The sequence below is a fragment of the Atractosteus spatula genome, chromosome 7, assembly GCF_055471065.1.
Source record: "Atractosteus spatula isolate fAtrSpa1 chromosome 7, fAtrSpa1.hap1, whole genome shotgun sequence".
Classification (NCBI taxonomy): domain Eukaryota; kingdom Metazoa; phylum Chordata; class Actinopteri; order Semionotiformes; family Lepisosteidae; genus Atractosteus; species Atractosteus spatula.
Window position 1 is genome coordinate 12524702 of NC_142712.1, and position 17344 is coordinate 12542045.

The 17344-nt window shown below is 37.0% G+C and overlaps 1 protein-coding gene across 1 annotated transcript; it reads left to right on the forward strand.

The window, feature by feature from the left end:
• Positions 1-232: 232 nt before the first annotated feature.
• Positions 233-16624, forward strand: LOC148830488 (pannexin-1-like). Its single transcript, XM_088922130.1, has 5 exons — positions 233-721; positions 6368-6507; positions 10248-10453; positions 11385-12055; positions 14825-16624. The coding sequence occupies exons 1-5, from the start codon at positions 541-543 to the stop codon at positions 14899-14901; spliced, it is 1275 nt and encodes a 424-aa protein (XP_088778256.1). The 5' UTR covers positions 233-540; the 3' UTR covers positions 14902-16624.
• Positions 16625-17344: the final 720 nt, after the last annotated feature.

The window sequence follows — 17344 nt, forward strand, 5'->3', positions numbered from 1 at the left end:
ATGCTCTCCCAAGTTTAATTTTCGGAAAGCACCTTTCTGTAGCGTCTTTAGTTTTAAGGTCGTATGAACGTAATTTATAGATTTATACAGCTACAAAACTTTAACAGTGCCCCTTATTAATATATCTTAAGTCTAATTTATGACAGATCTCTGACCGGTGAGTGTTTTGAACTATAGCTTTGTAATACATTTAACCACGTTTGCTAAATTCTATACTACCTTAAACAGTCCAACCCGGAAGACAAGAAGCACGCGAAATAAAAAAGGGAGGAAAATGTGTCCTGGACTGGATGAGATAAACATACCAAGATGATTTACTTGGGTGCCGGGTGTAAAACAATAGTGTTTAGCTGTTATGGTGGTAGTACGCGTTGAAATAAACGTACTTTGAACTCGGATTGAGTCGAATGAAACTTCAAGACCTACAAATCCTTGTTTTCTGAACGGTGACTGTTTATTTGCCAGGCCGGCATTTTCAGTTTCAAGTGAGGAGGGATCTTTAACACAGAGCAAACCTACCCGGCTACATATCGGAAAACCATGGCGATTGCACATTTGGCTTCAGAATACGTTTTTTCGGATTTTTTGTTGAAAGAACCATCGGAATCTAAATACAAAGGCGTGAGACTGGAACTTGCGGTGGATAAGATGGTCACTTGCATTGCAGTTGGTCTTCCTTTGTTGCTGATTTCACTGGCGTTTGCACAGGAGGTGTCAGTAGGTAAGTGGCAGTGAAAACGCACGATGGTATTACAAATGTGCATTGCTTCATTTTCTTGGCATTGTTCCTGCGGTTAGTTTGTCTGGATGTGCTGCGTCACTTTTACAATCTAATCGCTTGTTGAAGATACGAACTATATGCGTGTGTGTGTGTGCTTAAGTTAGTCAGGTTATCGAAAATCAAACATAGAAAAAGTAGTAAACAAATCAAGTCAATTGTTGCTAGTTCACTTGCTCCGTCTCATTATTTCTTTACGCAATCGGAAATCTTCCGGAGCAGTGCAAGTAATAAGGTTATGTTTAATCACTGCTTTTAAACGGCTTTAACATAACTTCTATAGCAGCTGTTATCGTGCCGATAAAAATGTAAGTTTGCCAGTCATCCTCTATCTTCAAACAGTAGTACGTTCTTGTATGTTAAATATAATTATTGTTTCTACTCATAGCAGTTTAACATTATTTCAATAGAGTGCATGACGGTAAATATACTTAATTAGATGTAGGCCTAACATTAACAATTACAGAAATTTCATGGCTTCTCTATCCTGAAGATTTAATTTTAGCGGTCGGTGTGCCCTAATATTTGTTTTTCTTCAGAAAACCAATCGGCTCTTGTTGTAATACCTCCGAAACGTAGTTTACAGCTTGATTTCTGCACGAATATTTTTACATAGCTAGTTTCCTACTAATGAGTTTTGAGTCCTAACAGGTCGCATTTAATACTGTTTGTTAACATGGCGAATCTATACTGTAAGAATTGAAGTTAAAGGCAACACATTAAGGCTTTTATCTATGAACTGCATACGCTCAGCAATACAAAATACTTGTTAAATATGCATGTGGTTAAAAGAAGGTTAACCTAATTATCTAATTCCAGGAATAGGCTGTATAACCTTTGTTGTTGTTAAAGACCGATCAGTTGATCAGTCAAGTATGATCTCTTTTCCAATTGCATACTTTGCCTGTAGCAGTTTGCCCTTCTGTGACAAACAGAAAGTGGGATTTAATGCAGATCTGTTACAGAGGTGAACGTTTATGTATGCAGCCAAGTAGGTTTCAGGTTGTTTGCATACTAATGGAAACTTCAAGAGGATTCAAGGGAAATAGCTAATATATTTAAATGAATGTTTCACTCTGTTGTTTACAAAGGAAGAGCATGCATCAGGCTAAGGCACAACAAAGCTCTGTATTAATTATTATTAGCAATTCTGATAAAACAGAATAAAGAACTGTTGTTCAGATTGGGATGATGGATTTTCTGGAGCGCCACAAGAACTTGTATTCGGAACACAGCTCTTCCTGCTTATTGTGAAAGAACTAACATAATTTACTAACATTCAATAAGAAGTAAATTTTAAATATTTACTGTGTATAGTTTTTTGAGCAAAAACAAAATCAGTTTCTTAAAATCCTTTAATGTACTGGTGAGATATAACATTAGTGCATGCCACAGATGAGCTAACAACAAGAGATTTAAATCCTTGGGATATCAGATTTATTTTGTAATTGAAATGCCTCTGCCATTATCAAGAAACTACTGTGTTTTTTTCAAGTGTGTACTTCCCTCTCATAAAGTAGGACAGTGCACAGCTCACAACTTCTATCTTTTATCATTTTGATAAGTGGTTCCAAGTTCTGGGCTTAAATTAAGCATTTTATTAGTTTAGTTATCCTCTTTCATTACTATATGCTCTTTCCTATGTTCTTGTTTGAATTTGTAAGTAGAGTACAGATAGGTGACAATTTCAAGAAACATATACAGTAAGTAATCTAGTAGTTCATTTGGTGCTGGGTTTGCTTCCATATAGGAGCTTCTGTCTGTCAGGGAGTTTAGAATTCGTTGTGTCTTTCTTGTGGGTTTTTGATAAATGTTATGATTTTCTCCCACCTCCTAAAGACGTGGGCGATCTATTTGCTCATGTCCCCCTGGAGATTTCGGAAGGGAGCTGGGCTTTCCCTGAAAATGCTGTGCACCCCTGTATGCAGGGTGTGGAACTTGACAGATTGGTTCAGTTAAGGGTTAAAGCCAGTGAGTGTGGGGGTCCTGATAACCTCCTGGAGCCGACAAGCCCTGGTGGAGAAGATCAGTGTACTGTATGTATATTTTGGTATTCTGTATTATAAACCATGTACAAGCAAGTGAATGGGCAAGAGAGCTGAACAGGACTGGAGACCTTGCTAGACATATTATATTTTGCTGAAACAAGCTGTCACAACAGATGGAATTTGTAAATGGAGTTGCTTAACAAACCTGAGAAGTATCAAAATCAGTCTAATTTATAGTCCACATACAATGGAACTTTTCCTTCTGCCTCACCGAGAAAACAATGAAAACAGTGTACAAGTCTGTAAAATCCACTGAATGATTGTATATATAGAGTACATAAATCAGTGTAATACAAATAACAATATAGTGCAAAAGCATAAGATTTAAATGGGAAGCATAAGATTCAGGTGTGACCTGCATGCATATGTGTATATATATAGGGCGGTGTGGTTGCTCTGTGGCTAAGGATCTGTGCCTGTGGCTGGAAGGTTGCAGGTTCGTATCCCATGGCTGGCAGAGGAATCCTACTCCGTTGGGCCCCTGAGCAATGCCCTTAACACCAACTGCTCCAAGTTTCTCTCCCTGTCTGTGTGTCTCATGGAGAGAAAGTTGGGGTATGCGAAAAGACAAATTCCTAATACGAGAAATTGTATATGTCTGATAAAGTGATCTTATACTGTCAATGCAGTGCCCTGAAGTGGCACACACTGTACAACAGAGTTTGAAAGGGTAATATATTTTATATATAATAACATATTAGTGTCTGTGTTTTCATATCCACGTTTTTGACCTGTGTGAACCCGCGTTATAGACTTTGGGAATTGTGCAGCATGTTATAAGGCAGTTTGTGTTGAGGTTGGCCACAGTGCTGATCTCACATCAGACTAGCTGTGGTATCCTGTATTTGTATTTATTGACCAGGAAATTGCAGGCACGCTGTTGTCCTCAGGAGTTAGTGATCTATTTTATTAGATTACATGCTGGCTGGAATACAGCAGCACATGATCTTGTTTACCAGAAGAGCGGAGTAAATATTTTGGGTCAATCTTGATGTGCTGATTTTCTGCTCCTGTTTATTTTGTGTTATGATAAAACTATACACGGATAAGGGACTCTAACCCAGTTCCTGGAGTGCCTTGTGTCTTGTGGTGTTTATTCTGACTTTTATTTTTCAGACCTGATTTAAATATTCTCAATTTACCTACATTAAGTACATATTATAGTATGTAGTACATAAAAAGTATAGTACATCTGTTCAGAGTCTGTTTCTTAAAAGTACATTAAAATTTGTGTAGTTCTGTGCCTTTTCTGGTATAGACCTTGCTTTTATTTTTTGTCTTATTTTTGATGAGTGACCTAAAAGTTGGGGAAAAAACAACACTGAAAACAAAATCCAATTCCAAAAAAGAGAACTAAACAATACTTAGTATTTCTCTCGTTAAAAAGTAATTTCAGTGAATACTAAGAACAGAATTAAGGGGAAATGATTTCGCATGTGAAATAAAGGCACCCTAATCTCTAGTGGAACAAAACTAAAGACGTTTGTGTCTAGAGTTGTTTACAAAGTCATGCACACACAAGTGTCACTAGGCATAACATGTGATGTAAGGCCATACATAAACCATCAGAAATCACGTTTTTGGTGCCTGGGCACCACAATGCAGCTTGTGTTTTATGCAAGCAACAGAGTGAGACACAGAAGACAAAAACCTTCTGTTAGTCCTCTAGAATGAATCTAGCACACTTGAGGAATACAGCTGCAAATTACAACATTTTTACTTGCCCAGAAGACAATGAACACAGTAAATACACAGAATGATCATTGATTTCAGGTGATAAGATAACACTTTTAACATGTTTTTGGATACACCTGACAATTTGATTAAATTCAAATGCGTGCTTTCAGTCTATAAACAACCGGATTGACATCAGTTTGACACTGACCCTGCTGCGAAATTGCTTTCAGAAATCCTTCACAAAGTACCAAATGAAAGGTCTCAAGATTAAAGCTGCAGGAATCTACTGTAGTATGAGCACATGGATACATTTGTTAAAATACAGATAAAGATTCTTGGTAAATTACTGGATTGAAATGAGGTCATCAGTGGAGTATGGCCAAGATCAGTACAAAGGCAATGTACAGTATTAGTTAAACCTCGCTAAGAAGTTTGTTTGGCTATGGTTACCAAGGTACAATAAGGATATCTCTGTACTAGAGGCATTAAAAGGAGAAACCAGATTTATTTGTGGCCATGAAGAGAATGATACACTCAGACAGACTAAAGAAACTGAATGTTTTTAGTCTGGAACTGTGAAGTTAAGTTTGACAGTGTAGTTTAATGCATGATCTTCTCAGAATCTTAAATGGATGCCCTGGAGAAAAAATCAAATTCTCTTGAAATCAGGATGAAAAACTTAGAATTGATCAAAGGCCATGAAATATCAAAATGCCTCTGAATTGAGATCTCCACAACAGAGACAGGCCACTTCTCAGAATCTACAGCAGTGAGAATGGTGATTTAAAAATATCTTTGTTTAGAGTCAACAGAAAGCACGGAGGAACTTTCTCAGTCTGTGTCCACGTCTGCGACTAATTAGTCGCGACTAATTTTGCTTATTTTATTGTATATAAAAATTATTGCAACTAGAACTTCTTAGTGACATTAATTTATTATCCAAAGCTGTGCAGGCAATCTGTAATGAGAATATTCAGTCACACCCATCTTCTAGCATAGTTAGAAGGAAGAGAGCTACAGGAAAAGAACTTCTAGTCAAATAATTTGGATTTTTGAAACTTTTGAGTTCACATTTGTATGCCATTGGTGTTTACATTGTCTTTGAAACTGTCTCACATTCAAAACATTTTTCCACAGTTAAACATGTTTTTAAAAAGATCAGGTTCCTCACATGATGATAACCTAAGAAGTAAAACTTATAATTCTGCCCTAATAGATATACTTAACTGTTAATATACTTGCAACATAAATCATGTTGGAATAGGGAATCAGAGGGTCATCTCTGATGTAAAGTTTGTTTTAAAAAGTAATTCCTGCGAAGGAGTTTTGGGACAGTGTTATTGAAATAGCCAAACAGTAACGCCTACCTGGATCCTAAGCTGATGGAAAAAGAATATCTATGAACAGTAACGCAAAATATCTTTTTCATAATTTCACAGGCTCTTCTATTAGTGTTGGAGTCCAGCTTGAATGAGAATATATCCTGATTATGGGATTGGTAGGGAGCCATCATGTTCTTTATGAGTCTCTGAAATTAGACCCAGCTTGTTTTTTTTGGTATCCCAAAAATACCAGGAGGGCTTTGGAGACACTAAGATCCATGGTCTGCTATTAAAATTGAATGCATGAAAGAGTCCAGGAGGCTCTTATATGAAAAATGTTTTTCCATACTCTCACTGTGCACTACAGTATATCACACAGGAATAGCAGGACATCTTTTTTAATTCTTTTTACTTTTTTATGTTTAAGATTTTTTTCCCTGCTATGTCTTGGAAATCTTTCAGTTGCTAATAGACCTTCTGTGCTTTTCCAGCTGTTATGTGCTTACTGATCCCTTGTTTTCTGGCTCCACTGTCTCCCCCAGGTACCCAGATCAGCTGTTTTTCCCCAACCAATTTCTCCTGGCGTCAGGCTGCCTACGTGGACTCGTTCTGCTGGGCTGCTGTACAGCAGCAGCACTTATCACACAGCGATGCTGGTCTGTTGCCCCTCTGGCTACATAAGGTAAGGTTTGTAGTCTGCCCTCCCTAGCATGCACAATAGAACGGCACAGTACCACAGGACTGCTGTTGTTTTGGCAACGTGGTTTGTTCAAGTACAGCAAGTGTACTTGTCTGGTGTAAAACTAAATTTAGTCCCAAATGATGTTGCAGCTGTCAGGCGCCGAAGATTACACTTCAGAGCAGCTCCTGTTACTCCGGTTCATTTGCCAGTGTTGTGGAAGTGGCGCGTACAGTATAAAGAGATACTGATGAAGATCGCCAAAGATAATGGTGGCACACATTTTCAGAGTGCTTTCTAAGCATTAACGGCCTGATTCACAAAAAAAAAATTCTGAACGCTTACAAAAGCAAATAAAATCCTATAACAGGTTAAAGTAAATGTGTACTCACAAAGTTAAATGCCCCCTTAGTAGATATGTAAGGAAAATTGTTAACATCATTAGCACCGATGCAAGTGTTTTATGAAACATAAGCACAGGTTGGAAGAGAAGGTATCTTTAAAAAATGCTGGTTAGGACATCAGGGAATCTTATTATCTGTTTTCTGCTGAAAAATTTGCGAACGGCACACACATTCCCAAAGTGCAGATTAAACGGGCTTGTTTTTTAAAAAAAATGTACAACAAAAGTGGTATCCTGTGTTATCGCTTGGAAGTCTTAAAATAAAGTCCATTAAAAAATGCAGAAAAATGTGGTATCCTGTGAAATTACTTGGAAGTTTTAAAATACATTCCTCAGAAAGTTGACAGTAGCAGAAGATTATAGTCTTTTTTTGTCTGTACAAAAGATCTGTGTCATGTGAGACCCTAACATTGATTTATAATACGATATAGATAGAAAATTCTTGGAGGTTTTCTGCTCTTGGTATCAATGTATTTTTGGTAGCATCCTGCACAAAGTAACTGAGCTTGAGAAGAATCCTGCTTTTCAAGTTGTATTCGCCACTTAACAGCAGAATGTTTGGCATTTATTTTTTATAGAGTGTACATAGTTAACTCCTCAAAGCCGTACATTGTTTTATTTAAGGAATTAAATGAATATCTTGTTGCCTTTTCAAATATATACCAGTCCCTATTTTTATTTAACTATGCTGGGGCTGTGGGATGTGTTTTGAGACATATCATAACAAAACGCACCAATATAATATAATAAAACATTGTGTATCATTTGTATGTGTGAGGGGGATTGATTTTTGGTGGTCTGACAAATGTGGTTTCTATTTTATTGTAAACTTGGGGTAAAGGACCTTTTTTGTTGTTGTCCTAGCAGCGAAATATGCAGTATAGCAATAAGCCTCTGCCCCTCTCAATATCTGTTTTTGTTGTCAGATTCTTCTTTGTGTAAAACGTTGAAAATATGGGAGCTCACTCTTGCATGATTGTAGGGCTTTAAAATCACTTCTTTCTTCTGTATATGTATCTTTTTAAGGCTGGATTCCATGTGTTCTTGGCTCCTGCTTTCCATTTAAAAAATAAATACAAATTGCTTTTCTTAGAGACCCATCACAAATCTACTGATGATCATCAAACACTGCTGAGATGTGGCTCATTCTTGTGTGATGGGGAAAAAAGCAAGAGGATTTAATACTGCAGCCAAATGGGGAAAATATACAATAAATGTAAAATTATGATGTTTTAAAAAATATATCTAACATATTTACATTTTATAATGATAGGGGCATTTTTGTGGTAGTGATAATTACAATATTTAAATTAAGCTTGTCACCTGCCTTTCCCAGATGTGTTCAACTTGCAATTCTATGCTAATGAGGAATTAAACTTTTCTTATGTACAGTAAATGTGCTATACATGAACTTATGAATTGGGTGAATCTAGCTTTTAACCCAGCATGGGAAAGTTCCTCCTTGCAGGTGTCTTTCTGCTTTCTCTCTGCTTCCAAATGTTTTCCAATTTTTTACACAAGAATGAAATGCATGTAAAGTATGGCTGTTAACCATTTCCTGCTCCAAAGTAAAAACATCCTAGAATAAAGACATTTCAGAAAGAAAGGTTTCAAAGAACTTGGCCCATATGGTCCTTTAAAGAAAACACTCCTGAAATTAAGTCATTTTTTATGAGGAGTACCTGAATACATCATTAGGAGCTCTTCTCTTGCTGCTGCTTATAATTCTAATAAAGCCCACAGACAAATGTGGTTTGACCTTTTTGTACCTCTATAATTGTTCCTTGTCCTTATGTGAAACTTTGTGCCCTTGTTAACATAACTTCTTACTCTTTGTTTTGATCTGTTTTTATCTGCTGTATTGTAATACAGTATTTTTTTCTTAGTCTGTTCACAAGGCTTTGAAGGAATGTTTACATTCTATCTTGTTTTCTGAATCGTGTTTTTAAGGAAGCAAAGTTAACAAAAAATACTTGTTCCTGTTAGCCTATACATGTTTCTTTCTATTTGTTTTGTGGTAATATATTATTAACAGCTACCAGAGAGATACTCATTTTGTATGAAATTTCTGATCTAATTTTTTTATTTAAAAAGTATTACTTCAAAGAGTGAAGTGTTAGAAAAGGAATTATATCTAGGTTCAATCAAAATGTAACTGCTTTACCATTGTCAGCCTGCAGAGCTCAACCTGTTATCAGTTACTTCATTGGCAAGAAGGGCAAAGACTCTGCAAGTCCAGAATTCGAGAGTGACAGATGGGTCAAAGATTGGATTAAAACTGGACTCTATTCTGCTACACTAATGTAGCTCTTACTGTTAGTTCATGCTTGTTTTGAAATCTTTTCTGTCAAACACACCCTCTGGATTTTGGTGATTTTCATTTCGTTTTTTATGCTTCAGAGCTGCTCCTGGCTTTCTTTTTATAGGAAGACTGAAAATGGCTCTTGAGAAATCCCTGGTAGCTTAGATCCTGGCCAAAACACAGCTCATTAACAGAGCCTCGAGCTGACAGCAAAATCTGGGGATCAAACACGGACGAAGGGCCTGCTCTGAAGCTTGGCACGGTGGTGCCTTCATTAATGCTTTCGGCAAAATGCTAGAGAATCAGTCACCCCTCTCGCAGAACTTTCTTAAGCTAGAAACTCACTGTGAAACTAAAATGGGTTTCCAGAAAACACCTGTTACTTTTTTCACTTTCTTCTCAGGATTTCTTCTGTGGAAGAGGCCACAGTTTCACCCCAAGTGAACTGTCTGCCTACAATTTTACATAGAAACCTTTTTAATGTTGATACTAATGTTTTTAGATGTAATGTCATACCTTTTGGCATCAGAAGGTGGCAGAAGAGTGCTTTACTTTTAATCAAATAAGTACTTTTAAACTTAGTCGCATCTGTTCATTTTTTTTTAATTGCGTCCTGCTTCCTGTCAGAAAAAAAGCACAAGTCATGGTGGTTTCTGACGAGATTTGTCTGCTTGTGCTGGCAGAATTCTGTCATCACTGAGGTTCAGGATCAGTGCAGTCCTTCCCTTTAGAATACCAAATGTTTATTTTCTTTTTAACATCAATTAGTTCAGCGTATTTTCAGATGAGAGAAGAGATGTAATGAATGCTTGTTGGATAAAACTTGATTTGACCTTGCTTTGGTGTCTTGTCAAGGCTGAGTTGTAGTCTTGGGCTTGGTGATTGCATTAATTTTAGTCAGCTTGCCACCATGTTATTGTCTCAGTCTTGTCATAGACACCCCAGGTAATAAATGCGGATATTTATTACCTGGGATGGTCTTGAAGACACTGAGACTGTCCTGTACATCTCTTGCTCTCTCTTGGTGTGTCTGGGCAGTTCTTTCCCTATGTTCTCCTGCTGGTGGCTATCCTGATGTACGTCCCGTCCCTCTTCTGGAGATTCACGGCAACACCCCACCTCTTCTCTGACCTCAACTTCATCATGGAGGAGCTGGACCGCTCCTATAACCGCGCCATAAAGCTGGCCAGGAACCTGGTGACCAGCGGAGTCGTGGACTCCAGCCTTTCAGGAGACGCATGCAGGTGACGCAGTTAGCTGTCCGACTGCAATGTGCCCACATTTAAGTCCAGAGAATCACTTGTGAAGGATGATGCTCAACATCCTTCATCTTTACTCTTTTTCCATGGAGAGCTCGTGTTTAACATTTAGAATAGTCTATGGCTTTTTATTTCCCAATATCAACAGGTAATAGGTGCTTCTAGCTGGGTTTTAGAGTTCAAGAATCTCTGCTCTTAAGATTTTGCAGTTTGTGCTGTTTCCTAAGGACTCAGTGTTCATATCGGACTTACGCCTGAGTTTGCACCCAGTGAACAGACACCTAAATTATGACCACAAGATGGCAGCTGTTCACTAGATCATGGATTACGAAAGGAAGGCTTCGCAAAATGAAAAAGAAGTAAAATATTGGTTGTTGAGACAGAACCAAGTTGCATATATTGGAATTTAGAGGTAGTAGAAACTGGAACTATTAAAACTAAGCCTTTCTGGTCAGTATGGCAAAATGGTCTCAACTCTGCTTTGCTTTGTGACTGCAAAGCTCCTGCTTTAACACACCCACATAGGACAGACACACTGTAAGGACAGCTGGCACTTGTGGCCTGCTGTGGCAGACAGCTTTCCCCAAGAAAAGAATGAAAAGCCATAGAATAAGTTACAAAATATAGCAAATCGACGGTTCATTGCATATTTACCAGGGCACTAAAATCCTCTGTCCGTCTTGGGAAGTTCGGAAATTAAATTGCATTCAGCACACCTATGACACATACATGGATAAAATTTTAGTTGATTTGTAATATTGTAATAGATTAATGTTTCCATCATGCTAATAAAGATTAAGAATATAAATAAATGGGCAAAAAGAAAATGTCTCGCAGTGGCTTTGCTTCTGTAAGGAAACCCAGCGTCTGAACACTTCAGATACTGTTGCTAATTCCTGTTCTCTGTGACTCACAGCTCCTTGGATCGAAACGAAGGGTGTTTGAAGTACCCATTAGTGGAACAGTACCTCAAGACGAAGACGGCTTCCAAGGGCCTAATTATAAAGTATCTCATCTGCCGAATCTTGACTTTTGTTAATGTTTTATTTGCTTGCATCTACCTGGGATACTACATCAACCTGGCCTCTATCACGGATGAGTTTAAATGCAACATTCGCACAGGAGTCCTGAAAAACGACACTGTTATTCCTAAATTCCTTCAGTGCAAGCTTATCGCAGTTGGCATTTTCCAGCTGCTTAGCTACATTAACTTGATAGTATACATCCTACTGGCGCCTGCAATTATTTATACTACTCTGGCTCCACTGTGGAAGAAGGCTGACTTCCTTAAGGTCTACCAGATCTTACCCACATTTGAAACCTTCAGTATCACCTCTGGGTTTTACAATGACCTCAGCCTGTATCTGCTCTTTCTGGACGAAAACCTCAGTGAGCTCAAGTCCTACAAGCGCCTGAAGGTTCTAGAACACTTGCAGAACAATGGCGAGGAGCCCTTTGACCTCATGTGTCTCCTAACAAACCTGGGGCAAGTCAAGACCGATGCTGTAGACGGGAAGATACTGCAGAACCAAAGCAACAACAGAGTGGCAGGGGCAGAGCCTGAAAATGATCACGTACAACTACAAGGTAAGGAAAGAGTGTAAAATGTCAGAAATAAAATCTAAACCAATTGCAGTAAACAAATTATTGACCTTGCATCTATTTTAGTGCTCTGAATACATGTGAGGACTGCCGTACTGTACTGTATATATTTATTGTTCTAAAGCTTCAACTTTAACTTCAAAAGCTGAAGTTTGTCAAAATAGGTTGATATAAAAGTTTTGTCAGTTTCAGTTTCAGTAGTAGTAAATTTTTTTAAACTTGACTTTATTTTGACTGCTTTCCCTGTCTTAAAGCGAGAGACACTGTAAGCAAGTAAATTGGACTTTAGCACATTATGAAGAGGTGTTGGAAAGGTGTAAGCAGTACAAAGCAATTCGAACTGTTTCTTTTTTGTGCGTGATTTTTATAAAGGCAAATTTCTCATTATATTTGAAGCACCTCTGGGGAAAATGTAAAAGGATAGTAAATTGGCACCTCTTGTGGTCAGGAAGTTAATGTATTAACTCTGAAGTAGTGTTCCTACTTAAACAATATGGCTGCCTGGTCATCATTTTGTTTTCAAGTTTCAAAATGTCTTTATTCAGAACTGGTTTAGATACTTAACTCCCTAATATGCCAGGCATCTTCCTTGAAAAGTAAAATGCTAAGAATTGCTGCAGAGCCAGTTGAGTGTGAACTTGGTGGATATCATCAGGTTTCATCAAGAACATGCAGTTAAATAATGCTAGCATGTTGCTCCAGAATAAACCACTGATCTGTGCCCTTGTGTCCTTGCTTGTAATCAGACACTTTGCTGCTTATAACCTTCGTAGAATAATACTGCAGCTAAGCAGCATTTTCAAAAACCTTCTCAGCCTCTTCTTCAGAAACTGTGAACCAATTAATTTGAAAGTTGGTAAATATCAGAACCATCCCCACCTGCTGCTGCAGCTAGGCTTCACATATTTTATGATGGATTTAGTCAACATTCAGTTATCAGCATGGCCACCAATTTAAAATGCTCCTGTTCAAAATGTGTTTAGATAATTAAAACCAAACATGGTAACTGTCCCTCCAGTCATTCTTATACATTCTTTTTTTGCTACTAACATACACATCCTTACACTTATACTGCCTTGTTGATTTACTGTTGTATTTTTTTGACAGTGTACCGTATTGGAAGCCCTCAACCACCTGTAGCTCTAGATTATTATTATTCGTATTGGTTTTGTCTGGTGATGCACTGTTTTGACACTAGGCAGAAAGTGACAAAGTCATTCATTATTGTGTTTTAGTCATAACCAGGAAGAAGTCCTTATGTACAGCTGCAACCTTAGTGCATTTTTATTAAATCAGTTTTCGTGTTACCTATGCATTAATTGAAAATCTCTGTAGACTAATGAAATAAATGTTCTGTACTCTAGACAGCTAAAATACAAGGCACACAAATTGGTGTTAAAAGCAGATTAGAATGCATTTTTACCTTTTTGTATTTCTAAAGTTGAACTCTTTTTTTTTTCCCCACTTATTTACGTACCTTACATAAAGTCTAGAAATCTATCAACACTTTTTCTGCTGTTGACTTGATGTACAACAATATTCAGATGTGACCAGCAATAATATAGAGCAGTGGAAGCCAATGAGGAGACATGCAGTCTGTCACTCTGCATTTGTGCTGGCTGTATTCATAACTGCTGTCATGAGGTCCTCAAGCATTTATTAACAAGCTGACTTTACTTTCTCCTGTCTCTGCCGAGCTTCTTTCACAGTTAATGGAGTTCACTTGACCAGGCTTGCAGTTAATCACTGTAATAGGTGGTTTATGACAGTACAAGCAGGCACAGATGGCTAATTCACTTGCTTTCTAAGCCATCAAGAGCCTCTCTTGAGAAGTCCCCATCCACAGTGAAGAGGAGACGAGAAACTATAAGCCCCAGCATTGTGGAGACATCCCTTAATGGCTCTCTTTAAGAGAAAAAACCATTCTGTTTTTCCAAGCTGAAGGCACAAAGCTGCCGGCAGTGTAAAACGAAGCACACAAATTTGAGATTCATTTCAAAATCCAAAGCCAAAAAAAAGCCTCTCTGGAAACCTTTTATTGATTGAAAATGTATCTGTAGCTTTTCCAGTTTTTAACACCTTCCTTGTGCACATTACATTTTATGTTAAAATGAGCTTAATCTGATTTGAAAATGAAATGAATAAATGAAGATTTAGTAGTGGACACTATAGGACTTATGTTATTTGAAATTGTGTTTCCGGTTCAAACTAAGGACATATTTACAATATGTAAATATTTTAGATAGGATTCTATTGCTAAAGGACTATTTAAAGGAGTGTCTGTAGTTATTGATAAACCCATTTCAATGTCATAATTAACACTGTTAAACATGTCCAGTTTTCATTGCAAGGGGAAAAGCTGTTTTTTTTTGTTTGGCAAGAATAGTTCAGACTAGTGGAATTAAAAATTGGGAATGATGAAAACCCTGAAACCTGGATCAGTAAATTATTCTGAATAAGGTTGTTTAACTTACAAAAAACAAAACACCTATTTAAAAAAGGTCATTTTGTTTTACTGTATTTTGCTCTTTTCCTCCTCATTTTATGCTTAATTTAATTTAACCTGTGCTTTTGTAGTTCACATGCCTGGAAATTCAAGAAGCATTTTCCTTCTTTTTCTAGCTTAAGGAGTTGTGGCAATGCAGATATGGAACTCTCTCTCCCTGTCTATGCAGAAGATCTAAAATAAGATTAAATGAGGCATTATTGGGAGATCCGAGTCATAATGAATAGTGTTTCTTCTATTTTTTTCAGATTTATCACTGGCAGACGGAAACAATGAGGACACATCTGTACGGCAGAGAATGCTTGACTCCACCTCGGTTTGCTGAAGGTAGAATTTGTGACCAGAATAAAGGGAGCTCTCTTCCCAAATCAGCTCACACTGGCTGGTCTAAAACTCTAGGACTGGGACTCTGAAAATACGATTGTTTTGGTACAACTGTCAACACGATATGCAACACACACGCAGCACTGTGCTTTTGGTCCTAAACGTTAATGTTAAAAAAAGTCGTCCATCATTGTGACTGGATCTTTGTTTTTGTTTTTCTTACCATCTTCGGTTTGAAGCTGACCTTGTGCTTTTGAGGGTACGTCTAGCGCAACATGTTCTCTGGGAGAACACTGCTCAATCCGTCGATATCGCATGCCTTATGCCAGGTTTGCAAAATTAAATATGGAAGAACTTCATGATGTGATTTTCATATTTATTTTAAAAGTTTTAATTTCAGTCCGACTTAATGCTTTGCCACTTTAAAAGCCAAATGTTACTAATAATAATCTGAATTGTTCAGCTCAACATTGGATACAAATATATAAATCACAGAAGAGCCCTAAGTGTTAAAACTTGAGTGCATTTCTGCATATGAAAAATCAACGCTTGCTGCTGTGGGCAAGGTTGTGTTATTAATTTGGATGTGTAGTCTCTTTTTTTTTTTTTAAGCAAGTATACCAGTTTTATCAAGAGTCCGTTACTTTTTACAACTGAATTATATTTAAGAGACTGAGAACAGGAAGGCTGTCCTGAAACAAAATGTAAAGGCTCATCTGTAGTTTCTTATGAAGACTTTGTCTTGAAAAGCTCCTCTTTATCTTGCCGGAAGGTACATGTAAATGCAACTGGAATTCATTCATAACTGTGGTATTAGGGACTGAAGACATGCTATACTATGTTACACCTGTCAAACTCCAGATTGAATGACCTGATGTAAACAAAATGAAAACAGATGTGTTCTGTATACTTGAAATGTTACTGAAAGCTATTGAATGACTGCAGTTTTACAAAATTAATTTAGTATGTAAACTCCAGTTGATGTTATTGAATTTTATAGACTGTTCTTAAAAAAAATCTTTATTTTTATTCTTTAAAGTTGTAAATTTATTTTTGTACTATAAAGTGCTGCTTTTTTAATTTGTAGATATTTTTATTTGTAGATATTTTTGCAAAGAATGTACTATTTGGTTTGGCTTCTTTCAGGTGAACGGAAATTAGATAATGGTTATTGACTTATTGAATAGCAAACATAATGATAAGACATGAAGTTTTTTAAAACGGTACAGATTTATAGTCATTACAAGACAACCAAAAACTGTTCTTATTTCACATTGGATCTGTGTGCACTCTTAGTGTAAAAGTGCCAAAATCAGTACATAAACTATGTACTTTTCCTGTAGGTGTGTATGATTCAGTTTCCATTAGTTGCTATTTTGACCTTTTCAGGAACAATTGAAAGCTCAGGTTATTCTAATGCTCCTAGTTCTGAATTAAGATTTGAATGCTGCTGTCTCATTGCGAGACATCCTTTCTCTTAAATTTACTCTTAGTAACCCTCTCCTATGCATCTCCCTTGTTGTTGTTTTTCTGGATTTGATCACAAAAGAATGACCTCTTTCAAACATCGGCGATTGGCTAACTTTAGAAGATGAGCTCTTCAGTCTTGATTAAGGATTCTGGTTCGTTTGCTCTTGCTGCATGGTTTTAATGTGTAAGTAAAAGGTCTAGAATAGTGCATGTGTATGATGTCTCTATTAAAATAGCAGGTGGAAATTAAAAGGTACAAAGGTTGTTGTGTGAATTTAAGAGTTATTTCCGACTTTCTTCAAAATTCTGAATCTCAAAGGATCGGTTTTATGTTTGAAAGCTTTCCTTCATGCCATTTCATGATGGATCCCAGTTTATTTAAGCTTTTGTGGCCATATAGGGAAGCAGTTCTACTGTTTTGTTTACACTTTGTATTTGAGCATATGTGCATATTGGCCTAAGTATTGTAATAGGAGAAAAGCCAGAGGATTCAAAATTACCATGAAGCAGCAAAATGAATGCTACCAGCCCTGAATTATCCAAAGTGTGCTTAGGAGCCAGAAACCTGCTAGAACCCATTTTGTTGACTAATAGTGATTTCTTCCATTCTGATGATTTTCTTGCTTTTCTAATGGTCTCTTATTGTTTGTTTTTTTTTCTGTTGGGTATTTCTCTGCAGCATCACATAGAAATACTGGACAGTAATCTAAATGCATTTTTTGTTGTGTTTTACCATTTATATTTAAATCACAGAGTAGCTGGTTAAAATTTCTCATGTCTTGGGATATGTTTTGGTGCAATTTGCATAAAGTAGCTTTTTTAATACTTGGCTCATGTACAGTAGTATGTTGACGTCTTTTTTTCACACCACAAACTGCTTGAATCGTTTAACTCGCAACCAAAAAAGTCAGATAGGTTACAAATGAGAAAAAACTGTTAAGTTGTTCTTGTATTCATATTAACATTGTGGCTAA